Source organism: Molothrus aeneus, chromosome 9, assembly GCF_037042795.1.
Source record: "Molothrus aeneus isolate 106 chromosome 9, BPBGC_Maene_1.0, whole genome shotgun sequence".
NCBI classification, from domain to species: Eukaryota; Metazoa; Chordata; class Aves; order Passeriformes; family Icteridae; genus Molothrus; species Molothrus aeneus.
Window position 1 is genome coordinate 1,993,038 of NC_089654.1, and position 20,605 is coordinate 2,013,642.

General features: G+C 46.6%; 1 protein-coding gene across 1 annotated transcript in view; it reads right to left on the reverse strand.

The window, feature by feature from the left end:
- CACHD1 (cache domain containing 1) overlaps nucleotides 1-20,605 on the reverse strand; it is a 91,709-nt gene that overhangs the window by 12,361 nt on the left and 58,743 nt on the right. The window contains exons 7-17 of the mRNA XM_066555454.1: nucleotides 17,962-18,178; nucleotides 13,670-13,819; nucleotides 12,471-12,704; nucleotides 10,659-10,808; nucleotides 10,039-10,162; nucleotides 9,436-9,553; nucleotides 8,473-8,641; nucleotides 5,760-5,902; nucleotides 4,485-4,666; nucleotides 3,133-3,243; nucleotides 332-454 (exon numbers count right to left, since the gene is read on the reverse strand). Coding sequence (XP_066411551.1) covers nucleotides 332-454; nucleotides 3,133-3,243; nucleotides 4,485-4,666; nucleotides 5,760-5,902; nucleotides 8,473-8,641; nucleotides 9,436-9,553; nucleotides 10,039-10,162; nucleotides 10,659-10,808; nucleotides 12,471-12,704; nucleotides 13,670-13,819; nucleotides 17,962-18,178 — 1,721 coding nt within the window. The remainder of the gene's footprint in view (nucleotides 1-331; nucleotides 455-3,132; nucleotides 3,244-4,484; nucleotides 4,667-5,759; nucleotides 5,903-8,472; nucleotides 8,642-9,435; nucleotides 9,554-10,038; nucleotides 10,163-10,658; nucleotides 10,809-12,470; nucleotides 12,705-13,669; nucleotides 13,820-17,961; nucleotides 18,179-20,605) is intronic.

The window sequence follows — 20,605 nt, forward strand, 5'->3', positions numbered from 1 at the left end:
AAAACAAACAGGAGAACTGGGAAGTGTGTTCATTTAATAAGGAATGTTTTTTCTACCCAGAATTTCAAAGAAGTCTAAATATAACAAAAAAAAATCAAATCAAATCTGTTATCTTCTGCTTTTGTAATCCTGCAGATTGTTTATTTAGCTGATGGCAGTTTGATCTGGAATAACAAAAACATCCACATAATCTTTATGAGAAGGACAAGCACAAGTTCTACTGGAAATCAGAGAACACACACTGAAAGTAACAGAATCCTTGGAGAAATTAAGTTGGAAATGTCCTCTGGGTCATCTGGTTAAAGAAAAGAAATATTTTATTTATTTTTACCTGATTTTGTTCCCCCCATCTTGGTTACAAACTGGCAGCAGGTCCATGAGGACTTTGTAGAAATATCTGAGGGTGAAGTCGATGCCCATCACGGCCACGGAGTGTCCTGAGGACATCTGAGCACTGCAGTGAGGGGAAAGGGAAAAATTATAAATATTATAAATAATCAGAAATAATCTTTATTCAGGGTAATAATAATAATAATAATAATAATAATAATAATAATAATAATAATAATAATAATAATAATAATAATAATAATAATAATAATAATAATAATAATTCATATTTTAATTACCCCTTGTACAGCCAGCACAGGAGAAGCCCAGGAGTGGATCCCACCCCATACACGCCCCCACCACCTACAGACATTGAATCCTGAGCGACAGAAATTAGGATTAAAAATTCCCCATCCACACAAACAAAGAGAGGATGCAGTCCCTGTATTTTCCAATTCCTCCAGCTGAAGGAGTTACCTGAACCCCCTCTGCTCAGCCCCCAGCAGGAGGAATGAATGTGAAGGTGCCAGACTTTGAGCTAAATCCCTGAAACTCCGGAGTGTGGGAGTGATAGTGAATGGCAGGCAGAAAATTAGAAGAAAATAACATTTCTTAGGGTAGGTTATGAAAAGGACCCTGTGATGTGGTGGTGTGCAGCAGCCTGAGGCTGCATTTTGTCCTTCCTCCATTCCTAACACCCCAGTGCTCCCAGTTTGCTCCCAGTAGCACTGAGAGGCCACAGCCAGACAGTTCCCTCTCCCCCCTGCAGGACACAAAAGGATCAGCTCAAGGGTGTGGGATTTGCACCCATGTGGACCTTACACCTCTGACTTGCTGCTCCTCAAAATTCACTTTTCTCCTTTATTCAGTCTCTGAAGAGAGGAATGAAAATATTTCGAAAAAGGAAAAAAATGAAGATGCTGCAAGGCCCAGCTGGGCTGCACAAACAGCTCTGGCCACCCCTGCTCCATGGAAACCCAGCTCTGTTTACTGGGCTGAGGTTTGTTTGCTTTTCAAAGAGGTGCAGTGGAGATGCAGTCAAATCTCATTTGTAGACAGATGAATACAGATTTTTAAAACCTGCATTTGATTTATTGTTCACATTTCCTGGAGGAGGAAGGGAAGGATGGCAGTGAAGCAGCACAGACACATTTCATGTGTGACAAGGCATCGAGCTCTGAAGTTCTGCTCTGTCCTAACAGACATAAAGCCATTAGGATGTTGTAAATATTTTAGCTTCATTTTCAAGCATTAAATCCTCCTGCTTTGCTGATGCCAACTGCATTAAACCACATCAGGCATAAATCTTCTCTTCCCAGCCTCCATAAAAAGGAATAAGATACACATAAAATGGGAATGAGAGGTGTCAGCTCTGGCTGCCCTGATGTGGGTATTTAAACCCTCCCAGCAGTCCCTAATGCCAAAATTCCTCTTAACTCCACAGATTCCTCCCCACCCCTCTGGATTTGGAGCTCAGGCCTCTTTGGGGATTATAACCACATGTGACTGTGAGCTTCAGAGGTCATATTTACCCAGGAATCACACTCACATCTGCCAAACTTTGTTTAACTGCTCTTTAATCATGTTCTAATAACCCACAGGAGCTTTAAGTTCTTAGAGCTGAGTAAACCATCCCTTGCTAGATAAAAATCAGAATTTTGATTAATTGCACTTCTCTCCTTACAGAAGTGTTTCCCCAAAGTAAATTCCTCTGTGAGAAGCACCACGCAGGGGCTGGGGCTGCAAATGCTCCTGCCAGAACACACAGGCAGAGGTGAGAAATCCCACCCAGAGCAGGGGAATCTCTGGCAGAGTGGAGGAGCCACGTCCTGATCCCTGCTGGCTTTGGGGTTCCTGGTTCCCAGTACAGCACTGGAATTCCCTTGGTACTGCTGGGCTCTTGGGGAGGGAGCTTGGGGGAGACTCCATGTAAAAAGCAGGGCAGGTAACTGCTGTTCTGGGAATTTTGGAGAGCTCAGGACAGCAAGGTTAGGTCCATGTTTTATAAACTGGGCTCCTTTAAACATCCTGCATCCCTAATCCTGGCCTCAGCCTGGGGCCTGGCCAGGAGGGAGCTGGAACAGCAACAGCCTGGTCCTCCAGGAAAAAGTCATTTCATAGAACCATGGACTATCCTGAGCTGGAAGGGACCCACAGGGATCATCCAGCCCAGCTCCTGGCCCTGCTGCTCCCACTCCAGTCTGCTCCCAGCAATCCTGGAAGGGCTCTTGGAGTTTCATAGGCTTTGGAAACCCAGAAGTGCTGGATTGAAGCAGCCCAGGAGAGGAGCTCCCCAATTCCTGGAGTAAGGAAAGCTCTGTCCTTAACCCTCTTTGTGGCCTCCAGTCCCTTCCAAACACCTCCCTGCTCCTTAAAGCCCCCCAGGTGGAGGTGTGGGGGACTCCAGGAAGTGGGGAGCTTGGCAGTCCTGATGGAGAAGGATTGAACTTCCAGCAGAGAGGGAACACTGCCCAAAGTGCCTCAGGAGAGCAATCCCTCTCCTCCTCCCAATTCTGGGACATCCCACCTCGTGTTCATCCAGGAGCACTTTCCCACCAATCAATCCTTTTTTTTTTTTTAAATATGCTGTTATTACTCCTCTACCAATAAAACCACAGAATTCACATATTCCTATAAATTGGATTTCTCCCAGTGTTTCAATGCCCCATTTTTTTTTCAGATGACATTTCACCAGCAGCACTTTAGGACCAGCTTTGGTTTTCAGTTCTGGAGCACACAGAGTCACCCAGCTCTGGTAATTCAGAGTCCTCCTGCCTGCCCCAAAGCCCCAGAGCCCCTCACCTGGAGGAATGCACAGTGTGGCTGATGGTCACCACATATCCAGCCCCTCCCACGTCCAGGTAGGGCCCAGTAAAGGTGATTAGTCCTGGATTGGCCACTGCATGCAGGTACCTGAGGGAAGCCAAAAGAAATGCTCACAATCAGTGCCCAAGTCTGTAACTTCAAGACAGAATCCCCGACTTTCCCAAAATAACACCGAATTTTGGACACTGTGAACAACAGGCACCAAATTATTGGTTTTTAATATTAAACAAGTACCTAAACACAACTGGGACTCCAAACTAACCCAGACTGGCTCGATAAATGGTCCCCCAGTAGATCCAGCTGCATTAAAAAAGCTCAGTTTACTTCTGCACGGAGCACATTTAATGTAATTTCAGACATTTCCCCCAGAACAATGCAGGACTTGGTGCCAGCAAAGTCTCAAACTCAACCCTGGCAAAATGATTATACTGCAAACTGAGGAGAAAAAACAGAAGTGAGCCAAGAAAATTCAGAAATATCAGACAGTGAGTATAAATTACAACCTCTTAAAACTTCCATCAGCATAAAATCAGCCACAGTCATAGGAGAGTTGGTAAAACTGTCATAGCAAAGTTGATAAAACTTTTGGCAACACTTTTCTGTAAGAAAAAGTGACCACTTTGCTTCTCCCTACCCAGAGCACCGACCCATGAGCAGCTTGATCCACTTCTGCTTTACTCCCAGTGTTTGACTTGCACCTCCTTCCCATACCACTACAAACCTCAGGGAAAACGGGGCAGGAGAGCTGCCAGGAGCACTGCAGAGCCACAGGGTTGGGATCTGTGTCCTGCCCAGTGTGGCAGCGCCTCCTTCCCGCAGATCCCAGCCTTTGGAGCACACCCAGAGCCTGCTCCCAGCTGGAATGTCCCCAGCTCTCTGCCCAAATCAGATGCTGCTGCATAATTAATCCCTCCTTGAAAGCAGTGAGGAAACCCACAGCAAACAAACAAAAAGGCTCGGATATGAACAACCAAAAAAGGGCCCGAGGAGCTCAAACACTCCTGAGTTAGCTAATCCCTGAAGGGGATGCTCATTTTCTGAATATTTATGTCCCCATCTGCCATAGCTGGGCTATGAAACACCAACTACCCCACCAAATAAAAAGGCCTGAAATTACAACCAATAAATGCTTGAACTGCATTTAGGCTCTGAACTTTTTCCCCACACTGAAAACATTTTTAACTAAATTAAAAAAAAAAATAAACAACAAAAAACAAACAACCCACAGGCTACGAAATCAACTCCAAAACCGAAATCAACTCGAAACATTTCCCTTCTTGCCCTGGGAGATGATTCAAAGCTTTGCTGAAGGGACCCTAAAAACTCACCATTGTCTCCTGGTGGGATCAAATGCTTTGTCCATGAGGGAGCCGGGGTAGATGCGCAGCACCCCATTGGGGGTTGCTATGTAACGCCTGACAATGTAACTGTTGAGGCCACTGATCTCCATCTGGGTCATCCATTCATCCGTGCCGTGACTGGTTGCCATTACTTCATTCCTGACAGAGAACTGCAAAACAAAGGCAGAGCTGGCAGGGTTCCTGCAGCCCTTGCATGGCAAGATAATAAAAGCTTCCCCGAGAGCCACCGGGGATCATCTCGGCTCAATTACGTGGTTCAAGGCTTCTCACACCAGACATTCCAAGCAGATTATTAGAATGAAATACTGGTGGTGTTATCTCTGTGGCTTTTCTTAACTTGGAGTAAATATAAATATTGTGCTTCTCGCACAGAAAATAGAGATTTCTCAGTTGTATGCCTAGGAACAACAAGGTGCTTCTGCTAAGAACTTAGTGTGGTTTTAACTTTTCTAGTGTTTGTTTCAACAAAGTTCTGGCCCCCTCCTCTCTCCACTCTTAGATCAGTTGTTGGGATGGAATTCCAGGCTGGGAGGGTGAGGCTGTCCAGAGAAGTTGTGGCTGCCCCTGGATGCCTGGAAGTGTCCAAGGCCAGGTTGGGGTGATGCCTTTTTTGGGGCTTACCTAAAAACAGAGGCCAGACAAAATTAAGGGAATAAAAAGCAGTTCTATTTACTGAAGGGCCTTCAGGTACCTTTAGGGTAGACAAAGCCCCCAGGGGCTGCACACAAAATGGACCATGGGACACAAATTTTCACACTTTTATAAGTTTGGCCCATTTGCATATTGGGGATTAATCCTCCAATTACAGCTTCAGGTAATGAAGTCATTCACCCCAAGTTTGCTCCCCCCAAGTCATTTTTGTTTCCATCTCTCAGGGCCTGAGGCAGTGAGGAGTCCCTGATTGCCAGGCCTGGAGAGGAATTGTTGAGTCTGCCCAAAATGGGACAGCAGCAGCTCACACTGAACATGGAGTTTAGAGCTGTGCACTAAAGAACTGCAGGATCACAAATACAGAAAACCAGAAAAGCCAAAATCCCAAGGCATCAGGAGCACCCTGGGCTAGTGGAAGGTGCATCCATAGCAGGGATGGGATGGGATGGGATGGGATGGGATGGGATGGGATGGGATGGGATGGGATGGGATGGGATGGGATGGGATGGGATGGGATGGGCTCTGAGGTCCCTCCCAGTGCGAAGTGCTGGGGTTTGGGCATTGCAGAGCAGCCCCGGGTGCTGTGCCCACCTTGAGGCCGGGGTTGGCGATGAGGCGCGTGTTGTCGCTCAGGTAGGCCGTGTAGTGCTCCACCATCCGCTTGGTCTCGGGCTGGCTCAGGTGCTCGTAGGGGGAGGAGAAGCTGCCTGCAGACAGCATCACTGTGGGGCTCTCTGCAAACACCAAACACCAGGGATTTCAGTGTTATGAGCTGTGAGGGTGTCTGTACCACACAGGGAGGGTGCCTGTCCTGCTGTCCTTGCGGCAGGGATGACCCTGCTGCTCTCCCACACCTCAGCACACAAAGTGCCCAATGTGGAACAGGTTTTACTGCGACTTCTGAGAGCCAGAGAGGAGTTTGATAAGAGGATCCATGTTCACCCCTGAAAGAATTTTCTACTGAGGTTGTTGATATAGGAATCAAGAAAGGAGAATAAATAAGAAAAACCTGCAACTGCCTATTCCAATAAACATTTTGTCTCTCATGACCAATGAGTAAAGTGTAAACTTCTGAGTTTTGTAAGAATATATAAAAAGCATGCATGCCATAATAAAAACAGTTTGAACCCTTCTAAAAATGGAGTGTATTTGTATTGTCTCCATCTCAACTACAACACCCAGCTCCTGCAGGACACTCTGGACTGGGAGAGAGGGCAAACATCCATTTTTCCACCCAACCCAGAGCATTTCCCAGCAGAGTTTCATCCTAAGCTCAAGCTGAACATTAATTCCTCCCCTTCTTGCCTCAAAACACAGAAGTCACAGCATCAGCCCCCTCCTCTGATCTCCGTGTGTCATTTAATGCCTTTGTTCCCAAAGCCTCAATAATTTCTGAATTACTGCTTTCTGTGAGACTACAGAAGCTGTTTTCCCTTAAGAAAAGATGATGGGCTAAAGAAGAAATTAAGTATCCCTGTTTAGGTTAGATATCCCAGAGGAAAACGAAAATGAGCATTTTCAGTTCCAGAGAATGAACATCTGGAGAATCCCAAGTGCAGAAGAGGAGCTCCCCAATAAAAGTGCAGCTGTCTGGAGTGGTTTTCAGAACAAACTCAAAAGCAAACTTCCATCATGCAAAATCTGCAAAACCAGATAGCTTTTCCTTTTTAAAAAAGAGAAATGATTATGATGATTCAGGGCTGAGGGTTGAGAAGATCTTTTCTGAGGATGTGACCCATGGAACCCAAATTCCCTGTGTGGAATGGGCTCCAGAGGAGAAGCTGCAGTGCAGTATGTGAAGTGTTCTGCTTTTAGTCACATTCCTCTCAAACACATCCCCACACATGTGCTGCAGCCCCCACTTCCAAACTTCTACTCCAGCTCTTCATCTGCTTCCCAGAGCAAATATTCTGATTTTGCTTTGCATGAAGTTTTCCCACTTGACAGCTTAGTACTGCATTTTTGGGATCTTCTCCATTTATATATTTCTGGATATAAGATAATCAAGATTAGGCAGCACATTAAACAAAACAAAACAAAAAATCCCTGTGTTTTAAACAACTGGCAAAGCAATTTCCAGAGGTTTGTCAGGTCCCTCCTCTGGTCTGATCTCACTGAGCAATTCTGCAGGGCTCCAAGGAGCTAAGAAAAATCTCACAACTTTGCCACTAATTCACCTTCAAACCCTGCTACAAGCAGAAGTATTTCATTCAGAACTTCTTATAGTACAGATATGAGGGACCTCCCAAGCTATACCTGAATATGACAGCTTGCAGTGTAGGATGTTTATGTAAAACCCCTCTGTTCTTGGGATATTTCTGGGTTTTAAATTCTCCATCCTTCCCAGACACTGGAACTGCCATGGAGATTCTCCCTTTTTCCCAGCAATGTTTGAAATCAGTCAGGAAGAGCAGAACCACTTTAGCCTATCAAAACCTGAGAGTTTTGAAGCAGGTGAGGAGGGTCTGGGAACCATCAGAGCACTGAAGTTCTCCTTCTCCCCAGCAGGCTTAACCTCTGCCTCTGAAGGTATTCAATGCTTCTGGCAGTGGAAAACTCCCATGAATCCAGAGCAAAAGAGCAGCAGAGTCCTGCACAACTGGCTGGGACTTCATCCTACTCTGGTACTGCTCAGGGAGGTGCTTTAGAGCCAGGAGAGGACTTGGGTTAAGCTTGCTGAGACACCTCCACTGCTCCCACTGCACTGCCAGGGACCCTGCTGGACTCCCAGGGCATTTATCCTCTACTCTGACCAGCAGCCCCACTCATTCATCCTGCAAGAAGTGAATTTGTTGGTTAAAACCTGGTGCTGATGGTAGCAAAGTTATGGATTCAATCCCTGGGTGGGCCCTTCCCTCCAGAGCTGGGCTCCATGACCCCTGTGGGACCCAGCTCAGGCTCTGCTGTGATCCTGGAAGAGCTCAGCACTGAGCAGGCCACTGTGACCAAGGAGAGCTGTGAGAAGGTAAAAGCTGATCAGAAAACCAGCCTTGGAAACAAAACCTTCTCAAGGGAAGAGTATTTCCCATGTATGGTGAGAAGAGCTTTACTTTGAGCTGCCACACTCTACAGAAACACACAGGAGGTGTCACTGTGCCAGGGTGGCCCAGGCTGGATATCAGCAGGAATTTCCCCATGGAAAGGGTGGTCAGGCATTTGAACTGCCCAGAGAGCTCTGGAGGTGGCACTCGGTGCTCTGGGCTGGGGACAAGCTGGGGACTGGGCACAGCTGGGACTGGCTCCTGGAGGTTTTCCCTAAGCTGGGTGTCCCTGAGGTGGCCAGGCCAGGCTGGCAGAGCCCTACCCAGGGTGGCCAGCTGCTTGAAGTGCAGGCAGGCGTTGGGCTGGCCCAGCAGGTCCAGCCTGTGGTAGAGCAGTTTGCTGCTGGGGACAGTGTTGAGGTTCTTCAGCTGCTTCACGGGGATTTCTGGCTGGATCACCACCACACACAGGATGAAGGATGTGTCCTGCACCTGCAAAACACCAGCCAGTCACCAAACAGAACCAAAGTGTGGGGGACGAACAGAATTTCTGTCTCAGAACCACTGAGTTCTACAAAATAAACTTTGCCACAGTTAACACAGAAAATAAAAATACTGCATTTTTTTTTTCCTGAAAACCAAACCAGACTTTCATTTTGTTGCTCGATTAGCCATAATTTCTAATTCTAACACTGTTTCATGGTCATGTTTTGTCACTAACAGAGGAAAGGCTGCAGGTTTCCAGTTGCTGGACACACACTGGTGTTACCTTTATGGAGAGTACAGACAAATTAACTCTCAAATGCAAGATTTTATTATTTCCACTCTTAATTGTGTGTTGCATGTCCAGATGTTTTACTGGTTTGGGTATTTTAAGGACTCTAAATTACACCAGAGCAGCAAACCTGGGAGTGTCCCAGCTGCTCTGCAAAGGGAGTTTGGTATTAAATGCATTGTTACAATCTTAGAAAATCAGCTCCAGACACCTTCCTGTGTGAATTTCTGTTAAACAATGACAGATTTAATCTCTTAAAACTGCTCAGCTTAATCCTTTAGGTTGGATTTAACTTAACACTGTGAAATGATCCACAAGTACCTTCTTGAGTTTGTTGGCACAAAGCAACCAATTCTTGCTGGCATCGGTGAATTCACCTGGATTATGTTTAACCTCAGATCCCATTTTAACCCCAAGGCTGAGATTAGTGACCAGACATTCCCAGACTGAAGGAAGGACAGCAGCAGAGCCATGAATTCCCTCTCTGCCAACCCACACTTGTTGTCCTCACCATTTTCCAGGCATAGCTGACATTGTAGGCTTCTTTCCCAATTTCCCTCAGCTTGTTGACGTGCCAGGACAGCGAGGAGTTCACAGGAACTGTGATGATCTGGCTGCCCAAGGGAATGCTGCCGTGGCAGATAAAACATCCAGCAGTTTATTAAACACTGAGCAGAACTGTTAGGACTTCAGCAAAATCCTTCTATTGTGTGTTTATATAATTATCATAAGAATTGAAGGAATTAACTGTTATTTGTGCTTGGTGAAGGAAAGCCTGTGTGTGTGCTGCAAATGCACTTATGCACCCTCACATTCTGAGCTTAAAAATTCTCAGAATAGGCAAAGGATAAAGAAAAAACCCAGACCAAATAGTAGGAAATCTTCCTGACAGGGAAGAGAGAGATTAGAAGGAATATTCCCCAGATCAGCTGGGAAACACCACATAACAAACGACAACTGAAAAAGTTAAGAGGGAAAATCAAACCAGAATTGCTAATGGGGAAAAAAATCCATCCAAGAATCCAGATATTGTAGGAAAAGGAATTTTACCTTATATACTCTTAAACTCCTCTAGAAATACTGAAATACTCCCAGTGCTGCATCCATTCCTTACCTGAGGATGTTCTGGCGCACCAGCTCGAATTTGGGAATGTTCTCGTAGTGGATGATGTCTGTGTGCAGGGGGGGCTCAGACAGCAGGTAGGGCCTGGTCAGGGAGGGGTGCATCAGAGTGTACCCTAGAAAACAAACACACAGCCCCAAACGTGGAATGCATTACAAAACTGAGCCCAGGAGAGGTATTTTAGGGGGAAAAACAAATAGACAGTAATTACATAGAATTTTGGCAAGGATGGCAGTGACCAAACAATCTCGTCATCAAAGGGGTTGCAAATGAAAACCAGCTTGAAAAATTCAGCAATAAAATAAGCTGGATCAGAGGGAAAGAGCTGGGCACACACATCAACATCAGTTTTCCCTCTTTCCCAGAAAACCTTGGATGCCACAGGTGTAGGAAATCCCCACAGCAAGAGTTTCCAAGTCAGAACTCCAGGACAGAAGTTTCAAGTCATGAATCCACCTAAAATCTCCAGCAACATTCAGGCAGAACTAACCAACAACACGCAATTAAACTTTGAATAAATATTATCATTCATTCCTCAGAAATGTGAGAAGTCAGAATTGGTGGCTCGCGAGCTCAGTGGGACTGGAGGAGATGGTCCGAGTCAAAATTACCTTTATTATCAATGAGGAAGGTGTAGGATCCCAAGGAGTCCTGGTAATAGGTGACATCTTCCAAGATATAGGCAAGGTTGACATCTACTCCAACAATTCCCAGCAGGAGGTTCCCGAAGTAACAGGGTTTACTGACAGTCATTATCAGGCCTTGGAGGGAGAGAAACACCACAAAACCATCAGAAATATCCTCTGGTTCATTATTTTGAGAGGAAACAGAGCATTTTGAGATGTTACACAGTTAAATATCAGAAATATCCTCTGGTTCATTATTTTGAGAGGAAACAGAGCCTTTTGAGATGTTACACAGTTAAATTTTGTATCTATTCCTTGCTGGAATATGGCCAGGGAAGCTCAGCAAGTTTTTCTGTTGTGTCTGGCTGTTGTCAGCAATTCTCTCTAATTAACCTGTGTTCCTGATAGTGACCTGAAGTATATTCACCAATTTATTAGAACACACACCACAATTGGTGTTTGAGGGATTGTCAGTCTCCAAGTGGATTCCTTATAGATATAAAATAAATTTGTGTGAACAGCCAACAGAGTATTCTCTTCCTTAAACATAATTTAATGCCATTAAAATAGGATGGAAGAAGAAGGAGGAAACGACTTTGTCCTTGTAAAGCAACAGTTGGGATGAGTTGTTTCTCATCTACTGCATAATCAGAATATTAAATCTCTGTTTAACTAAATTCCAGTATTGCCACTCTGGTTGGAATCATATCCATAATTACCCAACAGTTTGGGATTGATCTCATCCCTGAGGTGAGAACTCTGCAACACTTTCTTACTCCTTTCTTCTGAGCTTGGAAACTCAGCAGCTCTTCCCTCACCCCAATATAAAACTCATTTGCATGTACAAGCCTTTAAGTACACTCTGAAATCCCTGTAAGACAAACCCATCTATTGCATCATTCCCAATCCTTTGTTGATCCTATTTTCCCTTGGATATGGCTTTGGGACAGAGCAAGACAGAGTTTAATCACTGAGGGAGGGAGGAAAAGTTCAGACTCAGATTTCCTCAGGAACAGCCTTAAATCCAGTTTGGGTCTCAGGACAGTCCAGCTGTGCTGAAGCCAAAGAAGGGCTGAGGGTGGCCAGCTTGGGACAATAATTAACAATAATTAACAATCTCTCCTTGTGCCATTCGCAAGGCTGCTTTTATCTTGCTCTTACACAGGACTGACATGGATGCCATTCCAATCTATTTCCCTCCAGTACGAAGAATTTCTCTCCACAGATTAAATTATGGATTATTTGTTCCTGTGTACTCATACAGAGGAACAAATGTCACCACAAGAATCCAAACTAAATCTGCCAACTCCATGCCTTGTTAGCACTTTTTTCACAACTAAACCTTCTGCAGATGAAAATTCTGCAGACAACAAGGCTTGGAAACACACCTAGAACCAAAATCTTGTAGGATTGTGGAAGAGGTTTTACAGGGACTTCTGAGAGCCAGAGAGAAGTTTGATAAGAGGATCCATGTTCACCCCTGAAAGAATTTCCTACCAAGGTCATTGACACAGAAACCAAGAAAGAGAGAAGGATAAACAAGAGAAACCTGCAGCTATTCCAATGAGCACTTTGTTTGTCTCATGACCAATGAGTAAAGTGTAAACTTCTGAGCTTTGTAAGAATGTATAAAAGCCTGCATGCCAGAATAAAAACAGTTTGAAGCCTTCTGAAAACGGAGTGTATTTGTATTGTCTCCATCTCAACTGGGACACAGGATTACACGTATCTGGGGACAGGAAAGCAAAGAGAACCTGATCTCTGATGGCTTCACCAGAAGCCAAGGCCAGCACTCACCGTCCCCCATCTCGTCCGAGAAGGGCAGGCTGAACACGGCCTCATCGATCATCCTGTTGGGCAGGTTGGTGTAGAACCTGCCCACGGTGGTCTCCAGGTTGCTGAGCTGGTTGAGGACCATCATGCTGCCCTTGGTGACGGGCAGGGCGCTGCGGTCGGGCACGCCGTACTTGGCCGAGTTCTGCTCAGCCAGGTCCCGCAGGAAGGCCAGCTCCTTCAGCCCTGTCACCCCCTCTGCAGGGACACAAAGCACTGCTCAAACAGGCTTCATTCCCATCCAGGCCCCTGCCCCAAAGGAATGATCCATACTCTGTGTTTTGGTTTGAGGAAAATTAATTACTAACACCAAATTTAAAGAGATTGCCTCTCTCCTGCTGTTGCACAGTGCAAAAGATTTGCCATGCTGTTCACATCCCCCCTTTAAACAAAGCCCTGGGAGCAAAGAGCAGTGTGCCCCATAAATCCACAGGACAGCTCTTTGTTCTCCACGGTGGCTCGCCCACAGGCAGGACCAGGAGCAATCCTCAGCCCTGGAGATAACAGCCTTTGTTCTCCAGCTGAATCACTCCAGTTTCACACTTCACTCCAGTCCCAGGCTCAACTCCTGCACACAAATCAAAGCCTTTTGCACGCCCCAGTCTCAAATGAACATTTAAATTTACAACCAAATCGTACATTGGGTTAAGCATTCACTTCCTTGGCTATTTTCAGTAATACAACAAACTGCCTTCGTGCTGAAAATGCTTTTTTGGAAAAGGAGTGGGTGATCTTCATGTTTCATTTCACTCTCAGGTTGGTTCCCAGGTTACCAAAGCTGGGTTATCATTTCAGACTTGGTTTGATCTCCCATTCACCCTCCCTGGCTGATGAAGTCACATTTAGTCCCAGCTTGCTGCCCCTGGAAGCCCCCAGGAAGGTTTGCAGTTGCAATAATTAACAAATTTAACTCAGTCTGGACAATCCAGGCCACAATATTTTGTATCCCTGCAGCTGCACTGCGATACACAAGGATAGAGTGGCACAGCTATAAACACCAAAGTAACAACATCTGGATGCAGCTTCTGGATTAAATGTGCCATAAATCCATGAACAAACTGTTCCCAGTAAGGCCTGGAATTACCCTGGGATGAGTTTAATAAACGAGCTGTGCTGTGCCAGGAGGGGAATTTTATGGCCTGGAAAACACAAGCATCTCTCACCATTCATGAGGGCATAAGTGAGGATCATCACTGAGTTATTGAGGAAGCTGTTCTCTTCGTTGATGACACGCAGAGTGGCTTTTTTATCCTCTTCTGAGGACTCTTTTGATGTGATCCCAGCCGAGAGATAAATGATCACCATGTCAGTATCTGAAACACAATTACAGACACAGCACAAAGTGCATCAGGATTTAACTCTTGTGCTGAGAGCCCTGAAATCTGCTCACACAGCTTCTCCCAGGGATCCACAGCCCCTCCAGGGGATGAACACACTGCAGCCACATGGATTCCAGCCTTTGGGGTTCAAGTTTCACTCTTGGCACTCACCAAACTTCTGTTTGGTTTGGTGCCTGTTGGCCACCCAGGAGCACTGGGCTTGCTCTCCTGAGCAAACCCCACAAGCACCCTCTGGCTTTGGAGTCATGGAATGGTTTGGGATGGAAAGGACCTTAAACCCCATCCAGTCCCACCTCCCACTGTCCCAGGCTGCTCCAAGCCCTGTCCAGCCTGGCCTTGGGCACTGCCAGGGATGCAGGGGCAGCCCCAGCTGCTCTGGGCACCTGTGCCAGGGCCTGCCCACCCTCCCAGGAACAATTCCCAATTCCCAATGTCCCATCCATCCCTGCCCTCTGGCACTGGGAGCCATTCCCTGTGTGCTGTCCCTCCATCCTTTGTCCCCAGTCCCTCTCCAGCTCTCCTCAGGCACTAAGGACTCCCTGGATCCTTTTCCTCTCCAGGTGAGGAGCTTGGCTGCCTCCAGGCAGGAGCACACAGATCCAGCACCTGGAGCAGCTGCTCCAATTCCATGGAAAAGGCTCCACAAGGTCAAAACCTGCACTTTTCATCTCCTGCCCCTCTGTTCTCCTTCCACCCTGCAATCCCAAGGCATGGAGCTGCACAGGACACCCTCCATGGAGCAGGGCAGAGAAGAAAGCTTGGGAATTCTGGGAATTCTCTGGAATGGGACCTGGCTCCTCACACTTTCCCTGGAACACGTTTTTCAGGCTGAGGATGTTCCTGGCCAGAGTCCTGCCCCAGAGCCTTTGAACACAATCCACAGCCCTGTGCTGACTCCCCAACCTGTTCCATCACATTTATCTCAGCACTGAGAGTGGTTTGTGTTTATAATGAACACACAGATCAAAATCATCCACAGGAAATCCAGAGCACTGGGCTGACGTGGTCACATCTCAACTTTCTTGTTTCACCTGGATTTTTGGTGGATTTGCTTTCACTTGCACATTTTGTCCTCATTGCTTGACCAGAATTTCAGCCAGAACCAGATTTTGACACAAACAGGAGGTGCTGTTAATTTGGGGGAATTTCTACCTTTGTTTTCTGTAAGGGCTAAAAGTAGGAATAAAAGCAAAGCCAGGTATAAAAGCAGCTTTGGGTGGAGTTTAAGGAAAATTGTTGCTGTGTTTCCTAGGCTACAGCAGAGATATTTTATCTGCAGCCAGGCATGGTGCTGCAGCCTAAATGGAGTAACAAGAGCCAGTCCTAGATCTGCATGAGGGACCAGAGCAAGCAGCTTTTGGAGCATTCTGTCACTCTTTGGGATGAGGATCTGCTGAGCAGGACTGCAGGAGGACCTGAAGCAGAAAATCCAGATGTGTTTAACAGCACAGATCTCCCACCTCACACCAGCAGTTCCCTTCTGGCTTTGCCAGTGTGAATTTGGGATTGAGGCTGTATCTCAACAGCTTCCCTGACACACCCACACATTGTTCTCTGGGAACAGGATGTTAGAAAATTAACAGTGAAATGAAGGATTTTTTTTTTTTTGCGGGGTTTGTTTTTCTTTTTTAAAAAGATGAAAAGATTATTTACAAGAAAATGAGACATGTTTTATAAACATCCTCTTCTCAAACCTATTGTGTCTCACCCCAGGAATTCTGAAATTCATCCTAAACACGTTAGATCTTCACAATCTCCCACATGTAGAGAAAACCTAAATCCAAAGCATTTGCATTTTAACTTTCTGTGCTTGTGCCCCAAAATAGTTGTTTGATATGAAACCTAGTGACATATGAATATGCCAAAACTTCTAACCCTAATATCAAACAGTGCCAAACATAAAAACATGGAATCCTGGAATGGTTTGGGTTGGGAGGGACCTTAAAGCTCATCTCACCCCACCCCTGCCATGGGCAGGGACACCTCCCACCATCCCAGGGTGCTCCAAGCCCTGTCCAAGCTGGCCTTGGACACTTCCAGGAATGGAGAATAAGCAGGAGGATGCTCCAAGACTCCTCAGCTGATGTTCTTGGAATAAATCCTGATGGCAAATTCATCTTATCCCAGCCAGCTGCAGCAGCCCCGCATTGTTCATTTTGCATTTGCTGGGGTTGCTCCCCTGTCATCATTCTGCCAGAGGATGGCAAAATCCTGCCCTTGCCAGCCTTATCCTTTGTCCAGTCACACGAAATCTCCCTGTGCCAATGGCCTGAAGCTCAGGAATTGGCTGAACCTTTGGTAGCAAAAGCACCGTTCCATAAACCCAGGGAAAGTCACGTGGAATGGGGGGTATTTCCTCATTCTTTCCAAAGCACTTCAATTCCTGGACTTTTGCTCTCTCTCTGGCTCTGCACAGGCTCTGAGCTGGTGCCCTTTGGGACACTGAAAGCTCTGCTCTCACTGCAGCAGGCACGGGGCCAGGGGGTGGGAACTGAGTTACATAATCCAAGCATCCTGATGGAGATGGGCTGTTCCCTCCACCCTGCCCTGGCACTGCCAGGGTTACTCAAATCCAAGGAGCACCCAAGAGCACAGGATTTGCCTTCCAGAGCTTCCTGGCAAGCCAATCTGCCACTCAATTTCACATCCATCTTTTCATGTTTTTCACCACCATCATCACTACAAAAAACACCCAGAAAAACCCCAGTCTTGGGAAGGGGAAGGATAAAGCTCATAATGAGTACACAGAGTTCAGCGGGGTTATTCTGAGATGAAGGAAAATTTAGCCAGGACAGCTTTGTGTTCCACAAAATATCACCCATAATTGGTATCCTCCAATGTCATTTCCCTGGGAAGCAAGGGGATCCACTTCCCCAGGATTCCAGTAAGGCACATCATCCATATGCAAATGTGCCAGCACTCATTAAATGAACCTGCAGAAGCTGCAATTTTCCTGGAAAGGCCCCCTGACCCCCCCATACAGACTGAGGAAATAACTCAGCTATCACAGAGATCAATCCTGCATTCTCCTCTTTCAGTTCAAAAGAAAGGCAAGGCAGCAAGAGAGAGTGAGAATGGACACATCCAAGAGCCCCTCACGTGGAGAATTGTCACAGACACATTTTATGAAAAACCCTTTCCTTAGGATTTTTTCTCCTGAGAAGCTGAGAGGCCTCAGGAACAAAATGCAAACAATGGTTATCTGCTGCTGTGGAATGCAACAGGTGGGTCTGGGATTGGGCTCATGTGGTTGTTTCTAATTAATGGCCAATCACAGTCCAGCTGGCTCAGACTGTCTGGTGAGTCACAAGTTTTATTATCATTCCATTCCTGTTGCTTTCAAGCATCCTGATGAAATCCTTTCTTCTATTCTTTTAGTGTAGTTTTAATATAATATATATCATAAAATAATAGATCAAGCCTTCTGAAACATGGAGTCAGATCCTCATCTCTTCCCTCATCCTGGGACCCCTGTGAACACCACCACAGGGAATGGACACATCCCACAGCCCTTCAGGTGGAGATTGGACACGTCCCACAGCCCCTCATGGAGAATGGACACATCCCACAGCCCCTCATGGAGAAAGGACACATCCCACAGCCCCTCACGTGCAGATGGACACATTCCACAGCCCCTCATGGAGAATGGACACATCCCACAGCCCCTCACGTGGAGATTGGACACATCCCACAGCCCCTCACATGGAGATGGACACATTCCACAGCCCCTCATGGAGATGGACACATCCCATAGCCCCTCATGGAGAAAGGACACATTCCACAGCCCCTCACGTGGAGAATGGACACATCCCACAGCCCCTCATGGAGATTGGACACATCCCACAGCCCCTCAAGGAGAATGGACACATCCCACAGCCCCTCATGGAGAAAGGACACATCCCACAGCCCCTCACGTGCAGATGGACACATTCCACAGCCCCTCACATGGACTGCAGCCCAAGGAAACGCTCCTTAGAACAAAAATGGGGATGGAGCACGTTTCTGTTCCTATTGAACACACTCCACTCCCCTGGGCTCTGCCAAAGTGAGGATGTGAAATCAGCAAACGTGGCAAGGCCCTGGAATAGCCCGGCTTGCAGGAGAGGCTGGCTTACTTCCTTGGAGCCGGGTGCCGTTGTTGGTGTTCCGCAGGAGCTGGAAAGCCTTCTGGAAGCCCAGGGCGTGCTGCGTGGAGCTGTCGGACGCCTTGATGCTGCTGACAAAGGTGGACATCTTCCTCTTGGTCTCGCTGGTGGCAGGGGACAGGAAGGTCTTGTAGCACTGGTCCAGGGAGCACGTGCGCACCGCGTCCGCCACCGTCAGCACCGAGATCTGCCGGGAACAGACTCCATGGGGAAGGGGTTCCACGGGGAAGAGAGAGATTCCATGGGGAAGGGGTTCCATGGGGAGGAGAGAAGATTCCATGGGGAAGGGGTTCCATGGGGAAGGGGTTCCATGGGGAAGGGGTTCCACGGGGAGGAGAGAAGATTCCATGGGGAAGGGGTTCCATGGGGAGGAGAGAAGATTCCAAGGGAAAGGGGTTCCATGGGGAAGGGGTTCCATGGGAAAGGGGTTCCATGGGGAAGAGAGAGATTCCATGGGGAAGGGGTTCCATGAGGAAGAGGTTCCATGAGGAAGGGGCTCCATGGGGAAGAGGTTCCACGAGGAAGAGGTTCCATGGGGAAGGGGTTCCATGAGGAAGAGGTTCCATAGGGAAGAGAGAAGATTCCATGGGGAAGAGGTTCCACGAGGAAGAGGTTCCATGGGGAAGGGGTTCCATGAGGAAGAGGCTCCATGAGGAAGAGGTTCCATGGGGAAGGGGTTCCATGAGGAAGAGGCTCCATGAGGAAGAGGTTCCATGGGGAAGGGGTTCCATGGGGAAGGGGTTCCATGAGGAAGAGGCTCCATGAGGAAGAGGTTCCATGGGGAAGGGGTTCCATGAGGAAGAGGTTCCATGAGGAAGGGGCTCCATAGGATCACCTCCCCTGGAGGTGGAGCAATGTGCTTGAACAGCTCAGGCCACAGTGTGCTCCAGCCAAACTGGTTTTTTTAGTTGTTCTTATCAGAAGCCTCTGGGGTTCTCAAGGTTACTAAGACATAAATTGTGGTACATTAAGAAAGAAGAGGCTGAGAAACAAAATGTCAAGACATTAGATAAAGGAGGGCCCTGAAGCACTGGACTGTAAGCAATCACATATCCTGAAAAGTGCATGCAGAGCATGTAGACAAGGTAGAGGCACCAATCAAGAAATGTGTGATTGTGTGTGCAGTAGTGTGAGAATGTATAAATAGAGCTTAAGTAAACAATGAAGGGGCTTCTGCTTAATGACATTGATTAGTTGTCCAGGAGTCCTGTTGTCCTGCATGGAGAACACAACACACACCTTTACATCATCTTTACACACCCAGACACACAACACTGGAGAAGCCAACGGAGGAGATTCCATGGGTTTAAAACTGCATTGTTGGAAAAGAAATGCTGGAGGCATAAATCTGTCAGATTTCAAAAGGATTATGTGGAGTTCAAGGAAAAGAGATTTGGGTCTTTGTTTCTCAGCAGAGTCAGCTTCACTCTGCTCCCTCACAATGGTCAATGCACTGCTCTGGGCAGAGCCTGAGTGGGCCAGGGAGAGCTGACAGGGAATCAGCAGAGAGCATTTGCAGGAAAGCCTGGAGAGCCCAGAGAGAAGCTGAGTGCACAGAGAAATAAAAAAAAAATAAACAACCCCTCCAAGGACTGCTCCCAGCAAAGCTTTGCTGCTTTAATGTTTCAGTCAAAGCAAGGCGACCCTGACATCAGCTTTTCCTGTAAATAAGTTAATGCAAGTGTTACCTCTATGCCTTAATGACATCTAACACACCAGACTCATTAATTGAGTGACAAACTTCATTAGGAAGCATGACTGAGGCAAGACAGCCCCAGAATTAAGCAGTAATTAGATACCTGTGTAACAGGTTCTATAACCACTGAGCTACTGACCAAGGAATAGGTGCCTTAAATGTATCCTCTGTACTAACACAAACCCTTCTGACACTTGAATTTAAGTGCTATTAATCCTGCTGAACTGTAATATTACTTTACCATATTAAATCTCTTTAAAAGCACCATGTTCCAAGTGGTTTTCCCATACTATTCATGAGAAGACTTAAGGCAAAGATTATCATCAGTTTTCTTCAGTTTGATTTAACTGAAACTCCTCCTGCTCACAAAAGAAAACCCAAGCAGAGAGACTGATCAAGGTCTCACCAGTATAAAGAGTTATTAAAAAACTGCAGACTTTTTACAGAAGCACTTTATGAATCCACAGTTGCCTGTACTGAAAAAAAATACAGGTTAAGTGACTTTCTCACTGTCAAATGAGTACCAGGGACAGAGCAAGAAATCAAACTCAGATTTCTTGGCCCTGTGCTGGTACCATAATTATCTGTGAATCTCCCAAACACTAATTATGCTTCAGCACACACCAGTACTGCAGGAGAATAAATAATTTCCACTTTCACAAGACAAAAAGAGAGGCTCAGAGGTGAAATGAGTTGCTCAAAGTAGTTTAGGATGTGAGAAAGAGTCATGTTTGGAGCATGGTTGATCACCACTGAAATATCTGCTGAGACGGAGGAGCCTTTAAAGATTGCTCAGGTACAAGATTTTGCCTTAGATCAGTGGGATTTCACTTTTTTTCCCAGCCTGCAGATCCCCAAATGTTTCCCCTGCAGCACAAAGAGTGAACTCAAGGCTCTGTCACTCCTCGGAGGCAGATC